This window comes from Panthera uncia, chromosome D2, assembly GCF_023721935.1.
Source record: "Panthera uncia isolate 11264 chromosome D2, Puncia_PCG_1.0, whole genome shotgun sequence".
NCBI lineage: Eukaryota > Metazoa > Chordata > Mammalia > Carnivora > Felidae > Panthera > Panthera uncia.
The window spans coordinates 55,004,253-55,021,196 of record NC_064818.1 but is presented as its reverse complement, the minus strand read 5'-3'; the positions used below and the strand labels follow the sequence as shown (position 1 = coordinate 55,021,196).

General features: G+C 49.2%; 1 protein-coding gene across 3 annotated transcripts in view; it reads left to right on the top strand.

The window, feature by feature from the left end:
• CRTAC1 (cartilage acidic protein 1) overlaps positions 1-16,944 on the top strand; it is a 158,386-nt gene that overhangs the window by 68,515 nt on the left and 72,927 nt on the right. For all 3 annotated transcript variants that reach the window (XM_049645533.1, XM_049645531.1, XM_049645532.1), the window contains exon 3: positions 15,588-15,784. In XM_049645533.1, coding sequence (XP_049501490.1) covers positions 15,588-15,784 — 197 coding nt within the window. The remainder of the gene's footprint in view (positions 1-15,587; positions 15,785-16,944) is intronic.

Genomic DNA, 16,944 nt, shown 5'->3' with positions numbered 1-16,944 from the left:
GTCAGACTCTTAGTTTCAGCTCAGGTCATGATCTCACAGTTCGTGAGATCCAGCCCTGCATCAGGCTCTGTGCTAACAGCATGGAGCCTGCTTGGGATTCTCTCTTTCTCTCTCTCTGCCCCTCCCCCTCTCATTCTCTCTCTCTCTCTCTCTCTCTCTCTCTCTCTCTCCCCCCACCCAAAATAAATAAATAAATAAACTTAAAAAAAAGAGAGAGACAGAGAGAGAAACACTGATCAGATCAACCCTTCTCAAACTTCACTGTGTATGTGAGTCACCCAAGCATCTTGTTTAAATGGAGGTTCTGAGTCAGAGATCTGGGGCCCAGGATTTTGCATTTTTTACATGACCCCAAATGTTGCAGGTGCCAGCTGTTCCCACCCACACTTTGAGTAGCAAGGATCTTCCTGCCAGTCTTCTGTAATCACAGCGTACCAGTTCGAGTTGGGGCTTTACTCTAGCTGGATAGTTCAAACGTAAAATGTCTGAATTACCTAATATCTTAGGTTATAGTTGTGTACCTTTCATTATTAATTAAAATAGCTGTTTATTTTTAATTGCCATTCAGGTAGGTAATTTTATACTGCAAGCACTTTAAAGAATAACTATCTAGGTACATCTGGTACTTTGTCGCTAATACTTAACACACAACATTTTCTATCGCTAAACTTTTAATGCACATTTGCTCCAACAGCCAGATTCTGATTAGTGTTAATGCATGGCTAAGGGAATTCAAGCCAGCTTGGCAACAAAGACCCCTCTGAATGAATGCCTTTCATTGTTGGCAGCTTTATATTTTTTTAAAGCAAGAGTCTCTTCTAGGACTATTTCCTTCAAATCAAAATGAAGAGTTTAATTCATCAGTTAACACTCCATAGCAACTAGAAGGCTTTTGCTGCCTCCTCCAACTATTATTTCTTAAGACAGCCAGGCATGCCCCCATTAGCTGCAGGATGAGAAAAAACTGGAAGGAACTTGATTTTCCCATTGGGATGGGATCGCAGGGTGTATAGGGAGTGGAATCCAGCAAGCAGTACTGTATATCCACAGGATCTGGAGACAGCATGTGAAGATCCAGGCAGGCGAAGGGGGATGGGGCCAACACAGCATGGCCCATGTATCCTGATAGGCACAGGGCAGGGGTGGGGGTGGGGAGACGCCAACAGTGACTTAAATTAGAAATTCCAAGGGGCACCTGGGTGGCTCAGTTGGTTAAGGGTCTGACTTTTGGTTTCGGCTCAGGTCATGATCTCACGGTTCGTGGGTCCGAGCCCCACGTCAGGCTCCGCAGCTAGCAGTGTGGAGCCTGCTTGGGATTCTCTCTCCCCCCCTCTCTCTCTCCATCTCTCTCTCTCTGTCTCTGCCCCTCCCCCACTCGTGCTGTCTTCTGTCTCTCTCAAAATAAATAAACTTAAAAAAAAAAAAAAGGAGAAATTCCAAGCAGACAGTCATCATGGGGGAAGCATATCAGCATAAAGAGACTCTAGCCACCCAGCTAGAGTCTGGGCCAGGACTCTGGTTGGACAGACCCCTGGGCTAGAAGGACGGGGCTTTTCTAAGCTGAAGATGGCCATCTCCGTTCCCTCGTGAGCTGTGACCGACAGGAGCCCACCTGGTCCTTGTCTTCACGTGAAGCCCTGCCCTTCGCCATCCAAGAGCTGTTCTGTTCTCTCCCCCTCCCCAGAGCCGTGGCTAGTCACCTGTGTCTCCTGTGTCTCCTTGCTTGTCCAATGCAGGCATCAGGGCAGGCTGACTTAAAGCAGCTCCTGCATACCTCATGTCCAGTCTAGTGCCCAGCTCCGGACTCCGTCCCTGCTGGAGAGAACCACGGACACCTTCTGACCAGGCCCTCAACAAATTCCTATCGTCGCCCTTTCACAGGGCTTCCTGCAGCTCGATGGGCCTATCATTCAGCTCCTGTCGGGTAGGGCAGAAGAGCTAGAGCTCCCCGGGGGCCCACACGGCTGCCTGTGCTGCAGACAACAGCCATATATTGTGTGCGTGCACGCACGTACACGCACACGCACGGGTGGGTGCGTGCACATGCAAAACCTACGGCTGTGTCACAGTTTACAGACGTTAACTCATTTGACCTTCAGGTAGAGCAAATATTATTAGCTCTCCTTTATAGATGAGGAAACTGAATCCTAGAGAATGTAAGCAGGTTCCTTTAGCAAACACTGTGTTAGGGGCTAGAAGAATAAAATATAATCCAAAACTCTGCAGAGCTCAGTCTTCTCTGCTCAAGGCTACCCAGGTAATAATCCTAATAATTCATTCTTTCAAAAATATTTATCGAGTTCCCATTACGTGTGAGGCACCAAGTGTATGTGGGAGAAGACAGACATACTAATTAGTGTTTAGTGAGCATTTGCTCTTTGCCCAACACTGTACTAACAACTTTACATGTATTACCTTCATTCTCAGCACGACCCTAGGGCAGGGGGGCTGATTTCAGGAAATAGGCATGGACAGGCTGGGGTGACTTGCCCGAGGACACCCACACTGTAGACATTTGCAGAGAGGGTGATATGCCCTCGGGTGGTCTGACTTCTGGGCCACGCTCCTCACCACAGAGCTACACTGCCTCTCAGCCTCTCTGTTTGAACTCCAAGTCCGGTGCGCTTTCTGCTGCCCCCATGTTGCAGCCACAGAGCCCACTCGCTCCCTAGAAAGGATGTTCCCACCACCTTTACCCAGCCACTCCCAGGGACTGAGGGCAGGCAGCCCCCATTCCAGATCTAAGACCGTGAATGCCTGCTCCCATCCTGAGTGGGGCTCCCTGAGACAGCCATGCCTGCACTCCACCTCTGCCTGTGCCTTGCCTCTGGTGGACCCCCTGGCCCCTGTCCTGGCCCCCCTGCTCTAATTGCTTCACTCCTGGTGCAAAGCGTGTCCTCCCTGCCCCCTCAGCTAACCCTGTCCCGCCCCTGCCTTCTGCCTCTTACCACCCCTCAAGTTGTCCCTACTTCACCCTCTGAGGTGGCTCACCCTGCATGCCCCATTTACCATGGAAAACTGCCATGTATTAGCTCCTCAGTTGTTACTTTGACTTCTTCCTCCTTCCTTAAGCCGTGACTTCCACAGTGTCCTCTGTGGACACTAAGAACCTCACTTCTTTTTTTTTTTTTTTAACTTTTTTAATGTTTATTTATTTTTGAGAGAAAGAGAGACAAGGCGTGAGTGGGGGAGGGGCAGAAAGAGAGAGACACACAAAATCTGAAGCAGGCTCCAGGCTCTGAGCTGTCATCACAGAGCCCGACACGGGGCTTGAACCCACGATCAGTGAGATCATGACCTGAACTGAAATCCAGCGCTTAAACTGACTGAGCCACCCAGGCACCCCAGAACCTTACTTCTTCTTTACCTAGGAGCAGACCAAGGTCTCTGGGCACCAACTTCCCAGTTGCTCTCTTCCACCTCGTCCTGACTTCTTACCCATCCTACCTTCCTCTCTTCTTCTCTTAATTCCGGGCGATCGGAGCTTAGACGGCTGGTGCTTTAGACTCTGTCTGCTCCACCTCCTACACGTCCTGCCGGGTCCCTCTAAATCCACTGCCTTCTGGGGTCTTTTCCTCTTACCCACAAATATGCACAGGCATGGTGCTTGATGGCAAAACTGTCACTTAACTGTGTCCCCTAGCCAGGATCCAAGGCCTTCCTGTGCCCTTCTGGTCCTCAGTGAGTCAGCCACACTGCTGCCCGTCCACTCTCCTCTGCCCTCAACCCAGCTCCTCTCTCTTCTCTAAGGAAACAGCTTCCTTGAAGGTCATCCGTGCCTTCCAAGTTGCAAGATCCATTTGCTTGTTCAATCCTTGGCCTTTTTGACTTCTTGAAAGCATTTAGCACTGTTGGCCATGCCTCTCTTTTTAACCCTTGCTTTCTTGATTTCTGTGTCTTCATGACTCTGCTTTGTCTTAGGAGTCATTTGCTTGCAAGGAACAAAAATCTGCTCAAGGCATTTGGGGAGTTTTTGGGATAATTCAGAAGAATTTCCATTCTGCACTATCATTTCAGTTCTGTCCCCTGGCCAGTCCCTCATGCACACAGCCACCAGACAGTCTTCTTCAAAGTAGTCCTGTTTTTTTTTTTTTTAATTTTATTTTTTCAACGTTTTTTATTTTTATTTTTGGGACAGAGAGAGACAGAGCATGAACGGGGGAGGGGCAGAGAGAGAGGGAGACACAGAATCGGAAACAGGCTCCAGGCTCCGAGCCATCAGCCCAGAGCCTGACGCGGGGCTCGAACTCACGGACCGCGAGATCGTGACCTGGCTGAAGTCGGACGCTTAACCGACTGCGCCACCCAGGCGCCCCAAAAGTAGTCCTGTTTTAATGGTACATCCTGCCCAGAATCCTCCAGCAGCTCCCCATTTCCCACCAGATAAAATCTGAAGTCTTACATGCCACAACATCCAAAGTCCTAGCTGCCATGTACTTTCCAGTTTGCCTTCCTCTCTTTTCCACGACTGTCCAACACACATCTCTGTGTCATCTAGTTACTGTACCTTCTATTCCCTAAGCAGATTTTTCTGCTTCGTAGCTCACACGATTTCTTTTATAAATGCCTAACTCATATCTTCTATGAAAATCTTCTACTTCCTTCACGTTCTAGATCAAATGTATCTTCTTTATAAAGGCTTTGCCCCAGCAGAAGTGACCTCTCACTCCTCTGAAAGCTTGGGATTGGGGCCCCTCCTTATTTGCCATATTAGGCTGGAGGCTCTCTGAGCAGAGAATTACATCATGTGTCATGCAGTGTGCCCAACCTGGAAACAGGATCCCAGAAGGGTGGAATGAAGTCATTGGAGAAAAACTGGCTTCTCTTTTTTACTCTTAAAGAAGAGGGAGGCATCCATAGGCTTCTTGCCTCACTGTTCTGCCTCTAAATTGACCCACCTCCTTAACCAGAAGAGAAACAGAGACAAAGACTGGTATCTTTTTATCTAAAAGCTTCCAGGTACTTACGGCATGAGAGAAGAAAGTTTGACTAGACATTTGAAGTATTTTGTGATGAAGCAGTTAAGTGATTTGCCTGAACCCACGGAAGGCTGATCACAGAGTTGGGCCAGGGCTCACCACGTGTCCTCCCACACCCCACACCGGGCTCGTTACTGCCAGCTCTCTGTGCCCTCTTGCCCCCTGCAGCCAGCAATGGAGGGGCAGGCAGGAAGCCAAGAGCCAGACCCATTTCCAGAACATAGTGAGTCAGACAGTCGCTCCACTTTCTGTGTTTACCTCTCTCTGGAGCTTCTGGAGGGGAGTGGGGAGACCTTGAGATGTATGTAGAGGACACAGGGACTCGGTGTTGCCAGGGAATCATTGCCTTCCATCAGTGGGCCCTGGCAAGTCTGTCTCCGGAATGTACAGACCCAGATGAGTGACTGTCTATCTAGAGACACATCCTTCATCCTTCCTGGCACTTCTCTTCCTGAAAATATGTAGCTCCTGTGATGCAGCTCTCACTAGCTTTGGTACTGGTTGAAGGCTGGCCACCACAGGCTCCCTGCTTCTGATGTGAGCATGTGACTCCACCTGGGCTAATCAGAGCCCTTCCCCGAGGCCTCTCACACTGGAACTGAGGAAGGAAAGCATCCGCCATCTGTGCTGAAGCTGAGAGGCAAGGCTGAGAGTGTTGCCACAGGCCAAGCCTTGTGAAGGAAGATGATGTGAGAGAAGGAGGCCGACAGACAGAGGGAAAAGGAAGAGGAATGGAAAAATGAAGTCTTGATAAGCTTCTGGTCAGAACCCTGGTTCCAGTCACCCCGAGGCCTGGGTGTACCCTTTCTATTCTGGCATCTGAGCCAATAAATTCCTCCATTAGTTTAGGTGGAGTGTTCGCCACTTGCAGCCAAAGAATCCTGATTAGCACAGCCTCCATCTGTCACCTGAATCCCTCCTTTAATAGTTTAAGGGAGGCCTGCCTCCTCTCTTCGCCTTTTCTTGAGATAAATATGCAGTGAGGACTAGAGTCCTGGTCTTCACTATCGTCATCATCATCAACCTCATCGTCATCATCAACATCAACAAAAATGACCAAGCGCTGTCTGTTCCTGGCATTGTCCTAAGTATAGTGGGGGAAAGAGCTGCAAATGGTAGTCTCTCCCTTCTGGGTGCTTCCATGCTCATCAAAATACAAGAAATTCCAAGGGCATAAAATACATGCTGAGCACAGATCTTCTTTAGAACAAGACATAAATCAATCAGTCTGCATGGAGTTTTTAAAGAACATAGATACTCATCACTACAGATTATTTTCTGACCTTTTGGTGCTAAACATCCCTTTCTTGAAAAGCCATCCACCCCCTAGAATAAAAGGTTTTTACCTCCATCTTAGAGTTACCTTCTTCTTTGTACTTTTTTGTGGGGTCTTCTCCAACCAGGTTAGCTCCTCATTCAGGATCAAATTTGTTTATTTGTTTGTTTGTTTTCTGGGATGCCCTTTCTAGACCTATCCAATTTACTCCACTATAAAGTCCCCAGCCCCAGATTTCTCATGATGCCTAGAACCCTCCCACTGCCAAAGTCTCCATTCCTTTAAGCTAATATCTGGCCTCTGGATATATCCTCGTACAGAATACAATCTGTAAATCTCCTGTTTAAATGTCTTCCCATGTGTTTTCTGGTCCTATTTAACCTCAACAACTTTCAAACAATTAAATATGTAAAAAAGGAAAAAAAAAAGAGCGTTACACATATTTCCAAACAAATTATCTATGTTCAACATTGTACATTCAACAGATTTGTCTAGAAAGGAAAGAACAAGATAAACATGCAATTTATAAAGAATGAGAAAGAGGAATAGGAAAAACAGGGTTGTCTGGAATCCCTGTATTTCTTTTTTTTTTAAGTTTATGTATTTATTTTGAGAGAGAGAGAGAGAATGCACAAGTGGGGGAGGGGCAGAGAGAGAGAGAGAGAGAGAGAGAGAGGATCTCAAGCAGGCTCCACGCTGTCAGCATAGAGCCTGATGCAGGGCTCGAACTCACAAACCATGAGATCATGACCTGAGCCAAAACCAAGAGTTGGGCACTTAACCAACTGAGCCACCCAGGTACCTCAAATCCCTGTATTTCTCATTACCCTTCCACTCTCAGCCTCTGCACAGACCATTAGAAATTCTGAGATCCAAGTATCACCCCAATGCATCCAGGCCTTCCTTGGGGAGACATGCCTACTGTGAACTGAAATGGCTGTCCTAGAGAATTCCACTGATTTACAAATACTCTTTCCTACTTTCCAGGAGAGAAAGCTCCTCTTCCCCTTAGATCTGAAATGATAGGTCATTATCTGAATCTTATTCCAAAAATTTAGTAGCTTAAAAATAATTTCTGATTTCTCACAATTCTGTGGGTCAGAAATTTGGGTAGGGCTCAGCTGGGTCATTCTTCTGCTCCACAGGCCATTAGTTGGTGTCACCGACTAGGCTGTTTTCAAGTGTAGGCTTGGCTGGACTGGACAGCCCGTGAGGTCCTCACTCAGGTATCTAGTGTGTAGGTGATCTTCCAGATGGTCTCTCCAGCGGGCTAGACTGGGCTTTCTCAGAGCATGGTTGTCTCAAGGTAGTTAAATTTCTTACATGGTGACTGGCTTCCCCCAGAGACCAAGGGGAAGCTGGTAGGTCTCCTACAGGCTAGGCCCTGAACTGGCTCAACATCGCTTCCATTCCACCATATTCTGCAATCGAGGCAAGTCACAGAGCCTGCCCAGATTCAAGGGGAGGCAAAACAGATTCTACTTCTTGATGAGTGGAGTAACATGTGAATACAGAGAAGAAAGAAAATCATGGCAACCATCTTTGGAGGTCATCTATCACACCACGTTTAACTTCTTCACTCACTTAAAGGGAACATGCTTTTGTTCATTTCTTATCCTTAAATAAACCACCATATAGGGGACCCTGTTCACCTTAGGCAACTCTTCTCAACCCCTTTTATCCCCACACATTATTTCACCTCACAATCTCCATCCTCAAACCTAAAATGTTCCTTCCATTTCACCTATACTCACCCTGAAATACTTGTGTCAGAAAACTGTGTATTCCCAAGTGCTGACTCCAAATTAATTTTTACTAGAGCTTATTCTAATTTTGCATTCTGTTATGATAATGATCACTTAGAACTTGTAATATAACTATAAAATAAGGCTGACAGTCCTTTAAGCCAGGGGTTGGAAATCTTTTTCTGCAAAGAGCCAAATGGTAAATATTGTCAACTTCGGAGGTTTACAGTCTGTCGCAACTCCTCAACTCCTCAACTCTGCTGTATAGGAAAAGTGAAAAACAGCCATAGAAAATACATCAATGAGTGAACATGTCTGTGTCTCAATAAAACTTTTTTTTTTAATTTTTTTTTAATGTTTATTTATTTTTGAGACAGAGAGAGACAGAGCATGAATGGGGGAGGGTCAGAGAGAGGGAGACACAGAATCTGAAATAGGCTCCAGGCTCTGAGCTGTCAGCACAGAACCTGACGCGGGGCTTGAACTCACGGACCGCGAGATCATGACCTGAGCCGAAGTCGGTTGCTTAACCGACTGAGCCACCCAGGCGCCCCGCAATAAACTTTTTTTACAAAAATAGGTAGCAGGCCATATGTGGCCCAAAGGCCATAGTTTTGCTGTTCCCTGCTTTAGACTAAGGAATGAGTATGTCTTTCACTTTATTTTGTCTAATAATTAGCTTTTGACTGTCAGAAAGTCACTCTTCTCTGAAAATCATTTTTTTCATCTATAAATGAGGATATTGAGGGTCACCTGGGTGGCCCAGTCGGTTAAGCATCCAGCTCTTCATTTCGGCTCAGGTCATGATCTCATGGTTCATGAGTTCAAACCCACGTGGGGCTTGGTGCTGACAGTGCAAAGCCTGCTTGGGATTCTCTCACTCTCTCCCTGTCTCTCTCCCTGTCTCTCTCTCTCTCTCTCTCTCTCTCTCTCTCTCTTTCTCTCTCTCTTTCTCTCTCAAAATAAATAAATAAATCTTTAAAAATAAAATAAATAAATAAGGATATTGAAGTGAACAAAAATTAAATACCCCCTTATGCCCATAGTTGTGAAAATGCCACACAGCTTTAAAACTCTGTAGAGGACATGCCCAAGATGGCCACAAGATGGATTGTTTCTCCGTGATAATGTCTCAGAGTCCTGTTGGTATTTCCATGACTTTATGTCCTTCCAGGAGTCTCTCTATTTGTTTCTGTAGGTCTTCATATCCCCTTATCCATGTGTCTCTGTTTCTATATGGGCCATTCTCTTTATCTGTGTTTATGTATGTGATTTTCTGTCTGTGCTCAGGGTTTCACTGACCCTCAGTTTTCATCTGTGTGCATTCTTGTGTGTCTCTATCTTGTTTCTTTGTATATACATACATCTTTCTCTTCTTTCTGCCCTGCCTCTCCCCTGACTATAATGTTGAATAGCTGCATATTTTTCATTATTTCCTTTTAGAATGAAAAAATTTTCCTGTTCTTAATTTTCAAAATAGATATAGCATATTTTATATATTTTTCATATTTTATATGCTGTATATTTTTTAAATTTCCATTTATGTACAATGAGATATCACATGTAAATTCCTTAGCACAATATCTAATATTCAGTAGATACCCAGTAATTATTATGTCCTTTTATCTGGCTTCCCTTTATGTAACTGCCTAAGTGACTTCTTTTTTCACATGGGTCAATGATTCTCAACAGAAAAGAAGGTAGATCCTCTGTATCTTTCTAGAACACTTTGTTGTTCTGTCCCATCCTTACCCAGGGCACCAGCCCCCAGCCTCCTCATTGTCATTACTATGTCTGTACACATCTTGTGGGAACTAGTAAAAATAGGAAATCAAAGTTGATTTTTGCTCACCCACCCAGTAATGATCCCATACCTTCCACAGCTTCTTCTCTTTTGTTCACTCGGCAAGTATTTATTGAGCGTTCACTATGTACTCAGTGATGGGGATGAACAAAGCAGACACCGTCCCTGCCCTCACAGAGCTTATGGTTTACTGGGAGAAACGGGCAATAACTATGCACCTGAACGAGAGCAGAGCAGTGGGTGCACGATTGGATTGGAATACTGGGGAGGGAATGATCTCTCTGAGCTGCCTTTCAAGGTGGGACCCAGAGGGTGAGCAGGAGCCAGCCTAGGACAAAGCAGGAGGGAAATGGAGGACACTTCCTAGGACAAAGCAAGAGGTCATGGGGCTGAGGTGGCACCAGGAACTGAAAGGAGACCAGCATGGTTGGAGGAGGTCAGCAAGGCGGCAACAGACCGAGCCAGGCTCCCAGGCCAGGCATAGTGAGGGGTCATTCCAACATTAAAGGGGGCCACCAAAGGGTTTTAAGCAGGAGAGTGGCTGATCTGGTTTACGTGTTTCAAAAATGTTTCTGGCTACAGTGTGGGGGAATGGTTAGATTTTAGGGGCCGGAGGGGAAGCAGTGGAAGGAGACTCTCCAGAGATGGTGACAGTGAGTGAGGAAAGAAGAGAAAGCATTAGAAATATTTTAGGAGGTAGAAATGACAAGATTGGCCGATGAATTAGATGTGAAGACAAGGGGGTGGAAGAGCAAGGCTGGCACCAGGGTGCCCGTTGCAGGGAAGGGGGTTGCCGAACAATCATACTTCCGTTTTGGGCACGTTCCATCGGAGGCTAGTGCGGAGCATGCAAGGGGAAATGTCAGGCAGGCCGTCGGATGTAGGAGTCTGTGCTCGGACTAGGGATTCGGGTCGGGGATGGAAATGTGGGGGTTGTCGGTCGTGGGAATGGATGTCATCCACCAGTGGAAGGGGACAGAGAGAGGAGAAAGGGGCCCAGGAGCAGGGAGAGAAGGAAGAACCTGTAAAGAGGAAAAGGAAGGGGAACCAGAGAGGGAAAGGAGCCAGGACAGCATGCGTCCTCAAAGCCAAGAGTGCAGGGTGTTTCAAGAGGGAGTGGAGAGAGAGCAGGCCCGCACACCGGGTGCAGCTGGGATGCCGAGGGAGATGAGGACCGAAAGCCTGTCCCCAGATGTGGCCCCATGAAAGCCACCTGTGACAGTAATAAGAGTGGCTTTGCTGGAGTTGGGGGGAATGGGGGTGGGGGTGGGGTGAATGGGTGATGAGAGAACGAGGACCACCTGTGAAGACAAGTATCCAAGAAGTTTGGTCGTGAAAGGGAAGAAAGAAACACGCTGCAGAGGATGAGAGATCAAGGGTGAGGTGTTTGGGATAAGAGATACAAGGAGCGGAGGGGGGCCGGGGCTCAGCCTGCTAAGCATCTGATTATTGATCTTGGCCCAGGGCATGATCTCATGGTTCGTGGGTGCAGAGCCTGCTTGGGATTCTCTCTCCCCCTCTCTCTCTGCCCCTCCCCCTCTCATACTGTCTCTGTCTCTCTCTGTCTCTGTCTCTCTCGCTCAAAATAAATAAACTTAAAAAAAAAAGAAACACTAGGGTGTGTTTGGAAACTCAAAATGATCAGTGAAGAGCGAGATTGTGCCTCAGCTTTTGTGTTACTTTTCATAACGATGAGAACTTAGAATTGTGTAACTCTTCACAGCTTACCGAGTGTTATCACACACACTGTCTCAGCCTTACAGCCATGCCATGAGGTACGTAGCAGCCCTGAGTTAGGGATGAGGCAGTAAGGGACATGTTCAAGGTCACAGCCAGGAAGGGGCAGGGCCAGGCCCCCGTGCCCACACTGCTCTCCTCCCCTAACCCAAAGGCCCTCCCTGTCCACAGCAGTCCTGTCCCAGAGGACGGGCACCAGAATTAGCTGGCACTCACACGGTATGGGTTGTGCCCTACCAGTGTCTCTCAGGCAGGTTTTCCAGTTGCCACCAAGCCAGTCACTTCTGCCTGCTGGCCCAGCTTTGATGTTATGAAGTCACGGCTGCTTTTCAAGAACACAAGACCCTGTCCCACTTCCCAAGCCCCTTTAACTGAGCCTCGGCTCTTCCTGAATTTCTGGAAGAAACCAACGATTTCTGGCAGGTGTCAGAGGATATGTGACATTTCACATCCCTCACCTCCAGCCCCTGAGGCTTGTCAACATGGGGACCGCCACCCAGAGAGACCGTGGGTGGGTTAGTGACTGTGGCCAACCTCGGAGCCTCGGTGTCCACATCTGTAAAATCCTGTAAAATCCATGAGGGTGAAGTGCGATGGTGGGTATACGGCGCTCAGAAGGGTGCTTGGCACGTGATGACTGCTCTATTGATGCTTCTCGTGATTATTTTCATCCTCTCACTCACTCATACGTTGGACAGACATTTGTGGAGCACCTTCTCAATGCCAAGGATCGCTGTAGGCACAGCAAATGCAGAGATGTAGCCACATGCTTCCTGGGCTCGAGAAGCATATGTTGTAACGAAGGGAAGGGATGTTGGAACACAAACAGCTCTGCCCTCGCAGGAATAAGCGAGGTGCAAAACACCGGGTACCCAGAGAAGAGAGCGCATCCAGGCAAAGAGGCAGTCGGTAGGGGCAGGCTGCGGGGGAGGGCGGGAGGGAGAGACCATTCCCCACGGAAGGGGGCAGCTGCAGCTGAGCAAAGTCACAGGAGCTGGAGAAGGCAGAGACTGTTTGGGGGTGGGGGGCGGGTGGTGAGGAACCCGACAGGAGCATCTGCTCCGGGGAGAAGAGGGGAGGGGATGAGACTGGTTATCCTGGGGGAGGATTGTGGGAGGCCCAGATGTCAGTCCGGCAGACCCAGCAAGGGGCAGCCTGGGTGGAGGCAGGACGGTCAACTCTGCATTTACTTCTGGCTTCGCATCAGGGCTTTTTGGGAAGCCTAGTAGGATCTGTTGGTTTGGCTTCGTGTCTGTCGTCCTTAGGGGGGGTGGTGGGAGGGAAGGGGCCACAGTGTCAAGATTCGCCCCAGGCCGCCAGTTAGGTTTAGGCAGGACTCCACGGCACCTACCCCTTCCGTAACAGATGGAGGAACTTGAACCTGCCTGGTAACCCCACCCCGCTAACCCCTAGGGAATGCCCTGGAACTAGCACCCCCAAGCTCTCCAAAGAAGAGATGATTCAGGGCCATCTGCTCCCCCAGGGCCACCACCATGGGGGAACAGGGACCCCCTGCTCAGTGGGCACACCTGCCACCGAGGCTTCAGGGCCAAAGGACTGGCCTCCAATTTGCACAGAGCCAGGCCCCTACCTCCCTGTGGCCACATTTGTCGACATGTGTTGTGACCCCTGAGTTAGTCCAGTTTGCAGAACAGAAACCCAGAACCTAGCAAGGGAAACTGACCAGCCCGAGGTTACAAAACCAATCTGGGGGAAAGTCAGGACCTGGGAAAAGTAAATGAGATCGAGGATGAGAACGTGCAAGTGCCGTGGGAATGGCAGGCTACTATCTCCTCCTTCATGGGCATTTCTCATGGTCGCTACTTTGGGGGAAGTCACCAGAAAGATAAATCAGAGAACCGGGAGCGTTGACACCATGGGCAGTGTGGAAAGAACACGGGATTTAGACCCTGGAGACAGTTAGAGGCCTGGCACGGCCACGTACCAGCTGTGTAACCTTGGACAGCTCACTGCCTCCCTGACCCTCAGTTTCCTTTTCTAGGAAAATGCCTTATCAACCCTCGTTCTTTGGGGCTGAGGTGAAACAATGCATCTGATAGTGCTTTTAATGAGCCCTGGGCTCTAGGACTGTGGTGTCTTGTGAGGAGCAGTAAGATGGTAGCAACCAGGAGACCTGGGGGCTTGGAGGACTAGTGTGCAGCATCCTGGCACTTCCTATCCCTGGGGGCGGGAGCCAGCTGCTGCCGGTGCTGGAACCCAAGTGTTCTGTCTCTCCTGCCCAGACGCGCCCCATGGGTCATGCCGTGCCCTCGACTTGCAGACCTCAGACACTGTTCATCAAGGCGTGCAAGGCACGACCTTCCATCACTGGGTGCTGACGCAGCTCCCAGTGAGCTCTGCACCCCCGCCCCACCTGAACACACTGTGGGTGCCAAAATGCGCCCGGCCAGTTGCTCAGCATTCCCCAAACTTCACAAGCTCTGCATCTCAGTGATGGAGGAGAGGCCCAAGTTGGATCAGTTTCAGGAAAACAAGAAGTGATTTCTCTCAAAGACCTTGGCGAGGTCTTTCCGCTCACCCCATCCCCACCCCCTGAGTGTTCTGGGCCAGGACAGCCGGAGGCCTGCAGCTAAACGTCACTCAGGATGTACACGCTTAGGTTAAAACAAAAGCAGGAGGCTGGGACTAATGGATGGACGTTGGCCGGGTTCCTTAGGAGAGCCTGGCGAGCTGGTGTTCCCTAGAGGCGGGAGAAGGTCTTCAGACATTCACGGCTATGCCTCCCGAGGGTGACCTTGGGCATGGTGCTTTCCACAGATGGAAAGGCAATGGGAAGAAATCAACTGTGGGACACCTAAACCCTTATGACTCAGACGTGGATTCTGAGGTTTCATTCGTTCAATCATTCAACAAGTATTTATTGAGCACCTATTATGTGTCAGGGACTGTTTTAAGCCCTGGCGAACGAAACAGACAAAAAACTTCTGCCCTTGGAGCTGATATTCTAGTGGGATCAGACGGAGAAGGAAGAGATAAACAAGAAGATAGGGAACGGTCTGCCGCTAGTAAAAGCTTCAGGGGAAGAGAGCAGGGATGAGGGATAAGAGTAGTGGGGTGGGGAGTGTTTGCAGGTTTCAGGAATGTGGCAGGAAGGCCTCACTGAGAAGCAACAACAGAGCCAGGGAGACAGCCGCGTGGATATCTGGAGGAAATGGTTCCTGGGCAGAGGGAACAGCAGATGCAAAGTCCCTGAGGCAAGAACATGCCTGGGGCTTCAGTGCAGCAAGAGGCTGAGTGGCTGCAGGAGAATGAGACCAGAGAGATGACAATAGATGAGCATTTTAATCTTTCATATGGAGTCCCTTAGAAAAAGAGACCCAACGGATCCACCCACTGACTTTCAATGTGTTTGTAATCTCCGTTCAGAGGTGCCCATTTCATGCTACTGTGTTTAAATGCCTGGGCTCTGTCAGGAAAGAGTCATTCCAAACCTCAGCAACAAAGCCTCTGCTCTTCCAGGGCTCGTTTGTGCAGCAAGTGCCTGCGTCCAGGACCTGGCACCTGACACTTACTAGCTGCATTACCTTGGGGAACGGCACCCTGACCCTCATTTTCTCCAGTGCAGCTCATCGGTTGCCTCGTCTGTGAAAAGCATTAGTAATACAACCTCCCATGCCCACCCCACTTGCGTATTAGATTTAAATTAGTGAGATCATCAATATGAAAGTGTCTTTTACATTGAAATGGGCAAGGTAGATCTAGGGGGGTGGTCATTTTCTTCAGTGAAGCCCGTGGTAAGGGGATTGTCACGGGCTTCCCGTCCCTCTGTGCCACTCTGCTTCTCATACTGTGTCCCATGTGGGCCCAGCTGACTCTTACTTTAAGTGAGTCTGTATCTGATTCAGGGACACTCACCAAACACCCAGGGACTCCTAAATGAGCCAGGACTGAATTGCGCCCCCCCCCCCCTACTGACCTGTCTGGGAGGATTTTCCAAGCCCCATTGCTGAGGGGGGAGGGGGGGCAGGGACCCCAGGTGAGCCCAGCTGCTCCTCCTCAACACCCCCTCCCCCTACCTCCTCCAGGTACAACGGCCCCAACCTGGTTCTGAAGTATGACCGGGCCCAAAAGCGACTGGTGAACATCGCAGTGGATGAGCGCAGCTCCCCTTACTATGCACTGCGGGACCGGCAAGGGAATGCTATCGGGGTCACAGCCTGCGACATTGACGGGGATGGCCGTGAGGAGATCTACTTCCTCAACACCAATAATGCCTTCTCAGGTAAGGGTGTGGGGCCCTGGGCCTCTTCCTGCTTCCCACCCTCTTCCTCCCAACACCAGCTGGAGGTAGGGCCTTCCGGGCCCTGGCCTTCCTCAGGCTACTGTCACGGGCTCCCCCAGGCGTAGACCCCTGCTGCCTCCAGCACCTCTCTCTGTCCCAGCAGAGACCCCCAGGAGGACCCCTTCTTCTCTTGTAAATGAAGCTTGTTCTCAGCTCCCAGGCCCTGGGCCTAGAAACTTTGGACCATGAATGGAGGAGACCCATTCTCTCCCTCAGACTTTCTGTCCTCCTTGCCCCCCAGTCCTCCTAACCCCTCCCCTCCTTTCCCTCCACTGCTCACTGGACAGATGGCCCCCTGGAATCGCCCTCTATGCTGCTTCTAGGGGACCTTTCAAAATGCTTTGAAATCCTTCAAGGGCCCCCCACAGCTTTTAGCTGAGCTCATTTATTCACGCCACAAATTCCTGCTGAGCACCAACTCCATTCCAGACTAGAGGTACTAGAGGCTGGGGATACAACTTGGAAGAAGACGGACTTGAGTTCGTGGAGCCTTTCCCAGCCCAAAGTGTCTCATCTGACTTACCTGGGGGTCTTGTATAAATGCACATTCTGACTCAGCAAGTCTGCATGGGGCCCAACATCCTGCATTGCTAACATAACTCCCAGGCTATGATGATGCTGCTGGTCCAGGGACCACACTTTGAGTAGCAAGGCCCTACAAACCAAGGAATGGCTGAGGAAAATTGATGCCCAGAAGGCTAAGTAATAGTAACAATAATGGTAACAGCTAATACTTAAGTAGCACCTACTGTGTGCCAGGCCTAGATCCAAGCACTTTATATTAATCATCTCATCTAAGCCTTGCAACAACTCATTTAGGTAGGTTCTGGGCATCCCACTTTATAGCTGAGGAGACCAAGGCACAGAGGTCACATGACTGGCACAAGGCCACAAAACTTGTAAGTCCCAAGATTCAAACCCCAGGGTCTGACTCCAGATCCGCCCTTTAATTAAGATACACCCAAGCCCTGGGGTACCTGGGTGGCTCAGTTGGTTAAGTGTCCAACTCTTCATTTCGGCTCAGGTCATGATCTCATGGTTCATGGGTTTGAGCCCTGCATCGGGCTCTGTGCTGACAGTGCAGAGCCTGCTTGGGATTC